Below are 12425 nucleotides of genomic sequence, written 5' to 3'. Positions count from 1 at the left end.
TTTCCTGGTGCAGGCTGTGAAGAGCATCCCGTTGGGGAGCTCGCCATGGTCCATGCACCTCCAGAACCCACAAGCCTGTATCTTCCACAAACTGTGCTTTCCCTGGGAGCATGAGCATGAAGGTTCAGCCCCACCAGCAATTCCAATGGAGCTGCAGAAGCCCCATGATGTCCCAAGGGTGAGAGGAAAACCTGGATAAATATTCTGGAAGAGGGTAATGAGTCCAGGGGGATGTGGAGAGGAAGATGGCAGAAGGGAATGGGGATGAAGCTCAGCATCTGGTAGCCCTGCTCACGGAAAACACTGGACTGCACAAAAATGAGAGGCTGGATGGCTGCCTCCTCCAGCAAGATCATGAGTAAAGGTCTGGGCGAGGGTGTAATGCAAGGGGCAAGAGCTGGGCACTGGATGGCTGCCTGGACTCCCAGCTTCCCCCTCCCCCCAGCACCCCTGGCAATCCACATCCCCTCTGGAATGCAAGAGCAGCATGGACCCAGCCCCAGGGTGTTTGACTCACCACCCTCCTGCAACATCCCTCATGGTCCAGCACCCTGAACAGGGTCACAGGGCTCGGTGACAGCCAGTGACGCTGCCCTTCTGTCACCAATGACTGACTCCGGACCGTGGCCCCGTGCACACCTGCCACTCTTCTCCCTGGATGTGGAACTGGGCAAGGAGAGGCGGGTGGTCCCCAGGAGCTTGGAGGGCTTTGGTGCCTGCAGGTCCAGCACAGCTGGAAGGCAGAGATGGGAACAAGATGTGCTGGACCATGGGGGTGTGGAAGGACAGCAGGTGGGGAGTGCTCACACCCAGTCAGCAGCTTCTGGAAGGTGTGGCTGAGAAATGGGGACTAACATGCTGTTCCCACATCTTTGCTGGTGGAGCTGACACTCCCAGTTAAGCCCAAGGCAAAAGGCATCATCCTCCATGGTAAGGCTGGGAAAGCAGCCTTCTGCAAGAAGAGACAGGCTCCACTTGTGTCTTCCTCCATGGTGGACATCCAGATCCCTCACTGAGAGCTGCGGGACTCGCTCCATCTCCAGACGCTGCGGCTTCTGCTCTTCCTGGGCATCTCAGAGGAGCAAGACTGATGCACAGTGGCTGCAGCCATCCATCCACAATGTCCAGCCCTGCTGACATGAGCTCCTCACCCCCAATAGGGCTTGAAGCACAGCCTGCAGCTGGGAAAAGGCTGGCTTGGGCATGAGGCAGTTGATGGGCTCAAAAAGCAGCCTCAGCAGAGGGTGACACAAAGATGCCAGGAAAAACAAGGCTGCGCTCAGGGAGAACAGGTCAGCAGGGTCACCAGCCCAGAGTGGAGGGTAGGAAATGACTGAGGGGTGAGAAAGAAGCCAAACCTGGTCTTTATTACACCAAACGCTGCTCTCCTGTGCCAGCTAACACACCCTGGGGAATTAATGCTGTTGCAATGCTGCTGTGTTGGCAGGAAAAATTGCAGGCAGCTACTGCCCACTCCACTCATGGAGGCTAGATGTTGCCTCCCCTGCGCTCAGGTGATACTTGGACATCAATTATCACCTGCTGAGGTGGAGATGCACAGGCAGCAATCCCCTCCTTGGTGGGGAGACCCTGTCTGGGACCTGTTGTTTCTGGTGATGAAAGCATCGGGAGCAAGGCTGTCTAGTAGCCACTGGGGCAGGCAGCCCAGGAAAGCCCAGGGCTGTTTACAGAAGCTCCAGGAGCCTCTGGCCAGGGAGCCTTCCCGGCATCACATCGGGCAAATGCCTGGCCAAACCAGAGGGATGTGGACCAGAAGGGACCAGCCAGTGGGTCTGTCACAGTGCACTGGCAGGGGGGCGGAGAAGCAGCTGGTATACATCATTTGGGCTTTGGGCAAGGCTTGTGATGAGGCTTCTGAGAAGCCACAGGAACCAGCCAGTGCCTGTGATGGACTCTCAGATGCAGCACCAACAAGCACTGTCTCTTCGTCATTTTCCTGGAAAGACAAGGAAGGGTGATGCTTGCGGACAATACAGCTGTGTTCCCTGATGGATGGGTTGAGGTCAGCCCTTGAGGGACCATGGCTGGGAAGAAATGGGGAGATGTGTAGAAGAGCTGAACTTCCCCAACAAATACCAACAGCAAAACTGGTTGAGGAAGTTCCTTCCTGTTTGCCTTAGTGTACTGCTCTCCAAACCAGAATGGAAAAACCAGCAGGTTTGAAACCAGCCTCCAGAAGGATGGTAAATTTGGTCTGGATTATTTTCACAATACGGTTTTGAGCACAGCCCTGCAAGCAACTGAGCTAGGCAGGGGAGGGATGGGGATGGAGTTCGCCTCAGGGGCAATTGCAATACCCCTTTGAAAACAGGGAGGCTGCACCAGGGTTCAGAGGTGGCATGAAGATGCCCTGGAAGGCAGAATGGATGCTGAGCTATTCCAGCCTGGTTACTCTCATGCCTTTGGGTGTACTAGTCAGCATGTACAACATGCTCCAGGACCGTGAACCAGTGGGAGACTGGTCCTCCCCTGGCTGTGGCAACAAAAAAGCTGTCTTTCCCACTGGATACAGCAAAGCACCCACCATCTGGGAATATCTTCCACACGGATGCACTGAATTGAGCCTGGGCTAGCCCTGCTGCAGGCAGGAAAGAGACTGGTGACCACACCAGGCACAGACTGAGTTCCCCCTTGGTATTACCCAGGGCTGCAGAGGCTCCCTGGGGAAAGGCAGCCCTGCACTGTCACAGCACTAAGAAAACTAGCCAGCTGCAACAAGTCTTTTACCATCCCACCCCAGGTTAACTTCAATAAGTAGTTCCCATGCCTTGCCCTGGTGTGGCCACCAATCCCCACCCCACCCCCCCCCAAGGTTTCAAAAGTTTCTCTACTGTCCGTGCTGTTTCTTCAGCCTCTTCAGGCCAGTCCACTCTACTTCTTGCCTCTGCTGCATCCAGATTCTCTCTTCATCTGGGGCTCCTCATCCAGGGCAGGCAGGCAACACATTCTCTTCCCCCTCTGCTTCTTCCAGGTCTCTCTTCATCCAGTGCTTAGAGCTATTTAACCACTTAGCAGGAACCAGCCACAGCTGCACCTTATCCACATCAGCCAACCCACGCCCCTGAAGCCAGCCCACAGCTGTATATTATCAATGTTAATTAACCCAGCTTCATTCCTCAATAATTCCTCTACACCATGCAGGATGGGGATGGACTACTTCTGGGCTTGCCCCAGGAGTGAGACCATACGGGGATAGCCCGCAAAACCTGCTTCCTAAGCAGTCTCGATGCTGAAGTTTGGCTTGTGGCTGATTTTATCTCTGATATTTCAGGGTTTCTTTGTGTTGCTGGAGGATCTGGAGGCTTCAACTGAGACTAGTCTGTGCCATAAGGGGGGTACAGAAGCTGAGGAAGGGGACATCACTACCTTCAATTAATTGGGGAGCAGAAAGTTGCCCCCAGTTAGCACCAGTTGTACAGAAGCATGTGGTACATCAAGGGACCAAGCTGTGGTACTGGCCACCAGCTTGTATCTCTAATGGACCTGCTGGGCTCTGGGTGGGTGAAGACCCCACTGAGAAGCTTTCCTCGTGCTCCTCAATCACCCCCCGGGGTCATGCATGTGAGGAGTGGAGCAATACTGGAATACTGGATTTACCAGCTCTCCTCCCACTCCAGGTAGCCTATAATTAAGCCATGCACCTAATGAGTTTTGGCAAAGTTTGCGTGCAGCCTGTCTGTGAAGTCCTCAGCAGCACCACGCTCCTCCCTCCCCTCCATGCCCCCAGGGGCCCCACATATAACAGGGAGCACCAGGAAGCACCATCATTCCCAACCTGCTCTCCAGGACTCTCCAAAACACCCAGCCTGCTGTCTATGGTACAATGAAGACCTGGATCCTCCTTGTTGGGATGGGAATAGCCCTGGGCTCTGTGTCTGGCAGTGAGTAATGGAGCCTTGCTTTGGCAGAGGGGCTAAACCGGCCAGTGCATCTGATGGGAAGGGGCCAGTGATGGGTTGAAAGCAGATGGTGCTGAGGGTACTGCTGTAAGCCAGGAGCACTGGCTGTAATGGGGCAGCTGGTTCCTTGCAAGGTTGGATCCAGCAGAGGTTCACAAGGGAAAGGGTGAGGGATGTTTTCATGCTGGAGGGCTTCCTCGAGCTCTGGGGGACTCTGCTGGTGATGAGGGTGGTTTATCCTTCTCTTTGATGGGTTGAGACCTCCCCTGGTCTTTAGCCTTGTCCGCTAGTTGCTTCCTGGTGCATCTTGCTGTGCTTCTGTTGTGCAAACCCACCTTCCTCTGGCTCCTCCATCCTGCCCCACTGTGGGAGGACAAAGGGAAATATTTTTCTAACACCTTATGCGCAGTGCCCTCATGGCCACTGGAGGTAAGCAGAGGAGTCAGTCAGATGCTATGGAAAATGCAACATGAACTCAGGTGTTTTGTCCTTCCTGGCTCTGCAGTTGTTACCGGAGGAAACAGGCTTGGAGAGATGATAAAGAATAGCTCTGTCTCTAAAGCAGGTGCTGCAGCAAGGAGTGACTTGTGAGCATCAGGTTTTGGCTCCTGGTTGACCAGGAGCCTGCATGCGACTAGGTGCCTTGATTGCGATCCTCTTGCACAAAATGTGAACGGTGATCTGTTTGCAATAAGGGAGTTTCATCACTTCTGATGCTGCCAGTGGGCTGCATCTGATGTTTCAGAAGCAGGTGACTCCCCCTGGGATGAATGGTGAGGAGTTTGGCAAGGCCAGTGCAGAAGACAAGCCAATTCTGCTGCAAACCAGCTGCTGGGTTGCCCTGAAAGCAGGAGGATTTGCCGTGGTCTCGTCTTGTTTAATGCAAGTGCTAAGCTGTTCTTGCTAGAAGGAATAACTGGGCTTACTGAGGCTGGGAAGCTGGGCAGCTTCACTGGCTTGTGCTGTGGTCTGTCACTGGCACACACGTTGGACCAGAGCTACCAGAGTACCGTGATGGACCTGTCTGAGCTGTAGCACCCCCACTGTGTAATAACTTCCCTTATCCTCAACTAGGCAGGACCGTGGTGGGAGATTTTGCCTGATTATCTCACAGACAGCTTCCACCCAGGGTTAGATGTGGTTTTGGGGGCCAGGAGCATGTAACTAAACATTTGGGGAGCTCAAACTATTGATGGCTCTTTTGTTGTCAGTTAATTTGTCCTTCAAATGGGCCCTTTTAGAGGCAGCGTTGATCTTCAGCCTGTTTGCACAGTGCAGCAAGGTCTTGGATCAGGCCAGGGACACACAGATGCTGCTCTGATGTGAGCTGCAACTCGTGTTCACGTGCTAAATCGAGCTAAGAGCCACTGGGAGAGCTCCGTCACATCTCAGACATTGCCCCACACCTTGGGGAATGGAGCTGCTGGGGAAGTAGCCCTCACTTTTGTGGACAAAACTTTTTTTGCAGAAACGAAAGTGGTTTTGTTTGTGTCCAAAAAGCTGTGCTGAGGGGTGGGATGGGTCTGGGTGAAGGGCTAAAAATGAGAAAGAAATATTTTTCTGGGTTTGTGCAGGCAGAAAATACTTACTGGCTGGACCAGCCAAATACCAACTGAGTAGTTGAGTGTGGATGTGCCGTGCTCAGCACTGCTGGCTGTGTCCTTCTGCTCTGGCCACCATCCCTTGCCTGCAACCTTCCCAGCTCTCCCTGCAACACTTCTCTCCCCCAAAGCTCCAGCAGCTCCTCTGAATGTGACCATCACGGATGGCCAGCTGCTCTGCAGCTATTTCGGCTCACACCAGTGTGAGGAGGAGTGAAGACCCTTCCTGCACCATTCCCCCTGCCCTGCTCATGCTCCCCATGTGGGGAGAAGCCTCAGCACAAGCAGCTGAGCCCCACGGGAGATGGGGCAGTGCTGAGCTCACTCCTCCAGGGACTCTGCATGGCTCCCAGCTCCACTGAGTCACTGCACACCCCAGTGTCGGTGCTTTGCTGCGACATGCTCTGGCAGCACATGCCCCAGGAACGTCTCAGTGGTGACGTATGTGTGGGCAATTCCTGCCTTGCACAACCCCTCTGGAACTGCTGCTGGAAAAGGAGCCTAGATTCAGGCTGGCTTATCCCAACTGCCTCTTTGGAAGCGAGAGGGATGCTGTCTGAGAAACAGGCATCTCAGCTGCCAAGTCCATCAGAGCTCTGGACTTGGCTGCTCTGCTGAGTGGACTGACTGAGAGCAGGGTGTCTGGACACCATGAGCATCACTCACCACCCAAATGATGGGATGCCCCTTCGCTCTGCTGCCCTTCCCAGTTCTCCCTGCATCAGTTGGGACTAAAGTAGCATCAAGGGCAGACAGCCTCCAGGAGCATCTCAAGCAACCCCTTCCTGCTAACAGCCCTCTTGCTATAAAGTGGATTTGCAGAAAAAGACCTGGTGGCAAGAAGCAAAACGGGAGTCAGCAGTGTGTCCTTGCAGCACAGTCAGCCAGCCTGGGTTTGGGTTGGCTGGTGGGATGAAGAGGTTCTATCTCTCTCGTTAGCATGAGCGAGAGCTCGATCACATGATTCTGAAAAGCACAAATAATTTGGGTGAAATGCCAGATGGCAAAGCAAGCCATGTGGGATCAGAGAGAAGCCAGCAAAGCGTGACACTTGGAGGTCACTGTCATCACTACTCTATCAGGATTTGTCCCGAGGGCATGTTTCACCTGCTGGAGTTCAAGGCAGGCAACCCAGAGGTGTTCAAGATGTTGTGTGATTGCAGGTTTGCAAGGGAAAGCAACACCCTTCCCTCCAGGTATCCCTTTACAGGCTGGCAGCTTGGTTGGGATGTGGCTTCTCAGCACATCCTTGGAGATGGTCACCTTCCTGGCTGGAGCAAAGGGATGTGGAGAAAGCCGTGCCCGAGCTGCCTGCTGTCCCATTCCCCCTGTCAGGTGCTGATGAGCAGCACAGAGGATAACGCACCTTGCTTAAGCACATGGTCTCTGGGCTGTCTCCTAGTACAAACCAAACATCTTTGTCTCCTGCAGCCCCTATTTGCTTGGTGGCAAAGTGTCCGAGACATGACACTTGCCCTATTCAAAGCATAGCTTGAGTTGCTGTGTTATTTTTAGCTTTGCCACCATGTGTAATAAAGCAGATGCTCAATGACACATTTATCATATAAATAGCTCAGGAAGGAGTTCCCAGTTTTCCCAACATTGCAGAAAGAGCGACAGTTGAGTTGTAAATAAGGGTGTCTGGAATGTGGCACTCCTCCTCCAGACCTGGGACAGCAGGACCTGGGCCACTCTTAATCCTGATATTAAAAGTGTGAATCAGAAGGAGCAATTAAGGGTGGGGAGCAATTTCCTGGTGTGAAGTGGACCTGACGTGGTGGACATCCATGGCCAAAGAGGAGTGACTCGTGGAGATGTGCATCCCAAGGATTCAGCTGGTCAAGATGCCACCCCTAAATGCTAACAAAGGATCCCAGATAGTTCCAGGGTGGGTGCTTTTGGTCCTTCAGGCTCTCCCAGGAGGGGAACATGGGCAGAAGGAGGGATGCTCCCAGGTTGTGGGCTGGCTGGCACAGGGTGGTGGTGCATCCTGAGGACCACACTGTTGTTTCTCTCTTCCAAAGACCTGTACACAGCCCCTGACTCCTGCAAGGAACGCTGTGAGGAGCCTTACAATGAGAATGACAAGTGCCACTGCAACGCCGAGTGTGAGATGTACCACAACTGCTGCGAGGATTACTACAGACACTGCCAACCCGGTGAGCATCCCTGGGTGATGGGGGGTGATCCTGAAGCTGCTAGAGAACAGCTGTGGGATACAAAGGGGTTGGTTACAAGCATGTGTCCACCTGTGTTGATGTGCATTTGTGTGGGTGGTCCTGGGCAGCCCCCAGCCCACCTCTCTATCACCCTGACCTTCTTTTCGTTTCTGCTCTGTGCAGGTGGAGAATGGGCCAAGGAAGCTGCTCACACTCGCGGTGAGTAGCTCCACATCTGAGCAAGGGCAATAAACCACCACCCCGGTTTCACCCCGCATGCCTCAGGGCAGCTCACTCCTCTGATTCCCATGGCTTGTGGGGATCAATGGCACTGGGGTGTTGCACTGGTTTCTGGCCATGTCTGTGCCTGTACCACCCCATCACTGGCCACTCTAAGCTGCTGCCTGTCGTTGCTGAGCAGACAGTGCAGTGAGAGCCCCAGCATCATCTCCCTTCACCAGAGCCGGGTGAAGCAGGCAGGCACCGAACAGCTAGAGGCAGGGGCGAGCTGGTGTTTGCATCCCCTGGTCACCATGCCCCTAAGATGTGGGAGATCAAGAGGGGGCTGATCCCAGCAGACATGTTGCAAGGAGCAGTGCCATGCCTGGGAGACAGGGACTGATGCTTCCCAGCTCACACAGTGCTTAATGAAAAGCTCCTGTGCCTGCAACCCTGTGGTCAGCTCTTGTCCCCAAGGCATGGGGTTGGTGAGAGCTGGGGCCCCCCATCACCTCTGCTCCCCTTAAACCCTCCATGTCAAGCACCTGGCTCCCACAGTGTCCTGGGATTGCGACACCCATGCATCAACGCAGCATCAGGTGCTGCATCATCCTCACTTCTCTGTAGGCAGCTGACCTGCAGCCCCGGGAGCTGCTGCCTACTCTTGCCAACCTCCTGCCTCTCCTTGCAGAGGGTTTCTCCAGCAGGCAAGATACCATCACCGATGAGGACCTTCTGCACATCTCGGAGCAGCTTTACCAGGCAGATCACAACAAAGCCCAGCCAACCGACATCACCATTAAGCCCCAGTACCAGGCATCCCCTGATGAGACGGGTGACCAGGAGGACCGCTCCCCGCAGCCGTGAGTGTGCAGCGGCATCCTTGGAGGGTGGCCAGCAGCCAGGGGTCACCACAGCAGAGAGCAGGTAGCCAGGCTGCTTTTGGAGGGGACCTCTGCTTCCCTACTGAGTGCAGGATCATTTCTCTCCTAGGCTCTACAAATATGTCAATGAGAAGCTCTTCTCCAAACCCACCTATGCAAGCTTCATTAAACTGCTGGACAACTACCAGAGGGCCACTGGCAGGGAGGAGGACGTGACAGCGGAGGAGCTGAGGGAGCAGGACAGCTTCCTCAAGGAGGTGATGAAAACTGAGCTCATGAAGAAACTCTTCACCTTCCTCCATGAAAAAAGTAAGTGTGGAGCACAGGAGGGCAGACCAGGGAGAATGGGGTCCCTGGATGTTGGGAATCCAAAAGGAAAGATAGGTGGGAGATGACCTGGGAGGATGCAGATTGGAGGAGCACGGGGAGTGAGCTCTCCAGAGCTGCCAGGACATGGGACAATTGAGCAGGGCAAAGCAGATCAGGGATTCAGGATGGGGGGAGGCGAGGGGAGAGAAGCCCTGGCTCTGCCTTTCCCCGTGCTCCCATCCCAATCTCTCCACACCACCTTGCCTGTAGACCGCTATGGCTCCAAGCAGGAGTTTGTTGCTGATTTGAAGGAGATGTGGTTCGGCCTCTACTCCAGAGGGGATGGTGAGCGGGACTCCAGTGGTTTCGAGCATGTCTTCTCAGGTAGAGCCCGCACTTGTGGGACAGGGGTGCCGGGCAGTGCTGGGCTTGAGGGCTCACCCCAGGGTCTTGCTTGTGTGCAGGGGAAGTGAAAAAAGGGAAGGTGTCTGGATTTCACAACTGGATTCGCTTCTACCTCCTTGAAAAGCAGGGCATCATCAACTACTTCAGCCACAATTTCAACGGGCCAGTAAGTGATCCCACAGGGTCCACAGCCAGAGGTGCTGCACCAGCCAGCAGCATCCCAAATCAGCTACAACCCAAATGGGGCGAGTCAGAAGCATCAGAGATACTCACTGTTCCATGTCCCCTCTGCCTCCTTGTGTGGACCCTGGGATGAAGGCAGGTGGGAAGGTCCAGAAAAGACGACGCAGTGGGTAAAAGGGGCTCTCAAACCACAAGTGAGAGATTTGAGATTGGGGATCTCTGTCTGGCAGCGCCTCAGACCAACTGAAAGCTGCTCTGGTTCTGTCCCTGGGGAGGGCATGAGACTGCCTGGCTTCATATGCAGATGGGCTTTGCTTGAATGCCCTGCCCTGCTGCACCTGGAGCCAAGTGGAGCCAGGGGTCTGAGCCCCAAACCCCCTTTTCTAGTGGGACACCTACCCTGATGTTCTGGGGCTGCAGTTCAGCTGGGACGGCTTTTACAAGGAGGTGGGCTCTGCCTTCATCGGCTGCAGCCCTGAGTTCGAGTTTGGCCTGTACACATTGTGCTTCGTTGCACGTCCTGGGAAGGCGTAAGTACCGTATCTGTCTGCATCTGCCTGGCTGTCCCCTGGCTGTGGTGTCAGCAGTGCCCTCCTGAGCCTGACTGGTAGCTGGGCTGGCCCCTGAGCCCAGTACAGCTCCTGGGAATGGTGGGTGCGGAGGGCTGGGGATGGAGCAGCGCTGGTGTGGGGACACTGAGAGCATTCTGGGGATGCAACTGGGGGCAGGGGGCTCGGGGATGGAGCCATGCTGGTGTGCAGACATTGAGAGCATCCTGGAGATGCGACTGCAGGGCTCAGGGATGAAGCAGCGCTGATGTGGGGATACCAAGAGCACTCCAGAGATGTGATTATGGGGCTCTGGGACGGAGCAGGGCTATGACACAGGCTGTGTTCCCACAGATGTCACCTGAGCCTGGGTGGCTACAGCATCAGCATCCAGACCTATGCCTGGACCAAGTCCACCTACAGCAACGGCAAGAAGTACATTGCCACTGCCTATGTGATCTCACCCTAAGGCTGGGAGGAGTCGGGGTGCCAGCAGCCCCTCTCTGGGGCCCTGGGCTGCCCCACACCAGGGGCCTGTGGCACTGGTCAGGACTGGTCCTGCTGTGGGAGACAGCCAGCCGTGCTGCAGGACCAGTGCAGGGTACCAGCAGGAGCTGGGAAGGACAGCACTGGTCATGCCCCGCATGGACACAGCAAGAGAATGGAGGCAGCAGCCTCAGCGCCCCCCCCGGTCCCATCGAGTGTTGTTCCTCGGTCTCAGCAGAAGAGCAGGAGGAAGGGAGAGACTTGCAGTGGAAAGTAGCACCCCCAAGCAAAATAAATACAGACCCTGGATGGAGACGTGTTTAACTCTGCAGTGCAGGAGCTGCTCCTTGCCATGCAGCTGGCTCACCCATCAGCAGCTCCTCTGCCCCGCCACTTCTGTGCCAGGGACAGAGCAGGTGCCAGCCCAGGGTGGCTGCTGAGATCCCTGGGTGCTGCCAGGGCCGCATCCAGCCCGTGGGGTGTAGCAGGATGAGCTACTCGTCCTTCCCCTCTTGCTGCAGCCTCCAGCCCCAGAGCTCCCCAGTAAAACTGATGCAGTGGGGGACATGGAGCAAAGCCTGAGCCTGGGGTGATGATCCCCATAACCCCTCCAGGAGCCCTGTGTAGGAGGGGGAGCAGGTGGGGGGGGGGCTGCAGGGTTGCAATGTACCCCCCACCCACCCCCTATTCCCTGAAGTGCTTGCAGCTTGCAGCAGCCTGGCCCGATGGGAGGGCACCTCACTGGGGACCTGGCTCTTTTGGGGGTTCCAGGGGACAGGGGATGGCTGAGAGGCCCCAGGACTGAGGCATCTTGCCAGATAGGATGGTCATTTATATCCCCTGCTTCCAGGGAGCAGCCCCTCATTGCCGTAGGTCTGAGGGTGGTGGGATACTGGAGGGGTGAGGATACTGGGAAAAGCAAGCTTCTGCCAGGCAAGGTCAGGGCCACCATCTGTGCCACTTACCCCTCCAGTGTGGCACCCAAAACTTGTCCCCTACCTTCTTTTATCCATCCCTACACCCAGCTCCTTGGGATGCAGCAGACTCAGCCTCACTCCCTGCTGAATCTCAGCCCCAGGAGCTGCTTGTGGGTCCTGCCCCAAGGCATTGCCCCACTTGGGGACTGAGGGGGTGGCTGAGCTGCTGGGCCCCCGGGTCCCTGTCCCAGAAGCAGCCTTTCCCTGGGGACAATCCACAAGGAAATTAGGGTCTGCAGTAGGTAGATCCTCCATCCTCGCCCAGCTGTGCTCTCTCCAGGGGATGTGGGTCCCCAGAGACACCCCCCAACCCCACACCCAGCGCTGAGGCTGCTCAGGGCTCCAGGTGCTTTTCTCAGCACCATGCTCTGGGGGACAAATCCAGACCCCCAGGATGGCACCCACTGTAACTCCCTTCACTGTTCCCCAGCTGGTCCAGGGAAATGATGCCCCACACTTGGGAGAAGACCCCTGCCAGTCCCATGCCTGACAATGCCAGCTCCACCCCAGAGCTTCCCCCCAGGCACTGGGGTCCCATAATCCCCAACACCCCCCCCCCGTGCTCAACCCCCTCTCCTGCTTACCCCACCCACCCCCTGGATATGGGTAGGCAGTGCACAGGACGGCCACCAGCTCTGATGTCCACTCCCCTCTGCTCCTGCCTGCACCCCCTGTGTGGCAGGGCAGGCAGCAGCCTGCCTCCCAGGGTGGAGATGCTGTGTGGCAGAGCCCAG

At 55.8% G+C, this 12425-nt stretch overlaps 1 protein-coding gene across 2 annotated transcripts; it reads left to right on the top strand.

Annotated features, from left to right (window-relative positions):
* The first annotated feature begins 6348 nt into the window (after positions 1-6348).
* On the top strand, positions 6349-11123 carry ENDOU (endonuclease, poly(U) specific). 2 transcript variants are annotated; one of them, XM_027800937.2, is made up of 8 exons: positions 6349-7680; positions 7864-7899; positions 8591-8762; positions 8893-9092; positions 9363-9476; positions 9557-9663; positions 10068-10210; positions 10583-11123. In XM_027800937.2, exons 1-8 carry the CDS (start codon positions 7467-7469, stop codon positions 10695-10697), a joined length of 1101 nt encoding a protein of 366 aa, XP_027656738.1. In that variant the 5' UTR covers positions 6349-7466; the 3' UTR covers positions 10698-11123. The 2 variants fall into 2 exon arrangements, with proteins under 2 accessions (XP_027656738.1, XP_055552982.1); XM_055697007.1 differs by having other exon boundaries at positions 6349-7899.
* The last annotated feature ends 1302 nt before the right edge of the window (positions 11124-12425 follow it).

This window comes from Falco cherrug, chromosome 19, assembly GCF_023634085.1.
Source record: "Falco cherrug isolate bFalChe1 chromosome 19, bFalChe1.pri, whole genome shotgun sequence".
NCBI lineage: Eukaryota > Metazoa > Chordata > Aves > Falconiformes > Falconidae > Falco > Falco cherrug.
This window is presented reverse-complemented; position numbering and strand designations above follow the sequence as displayed.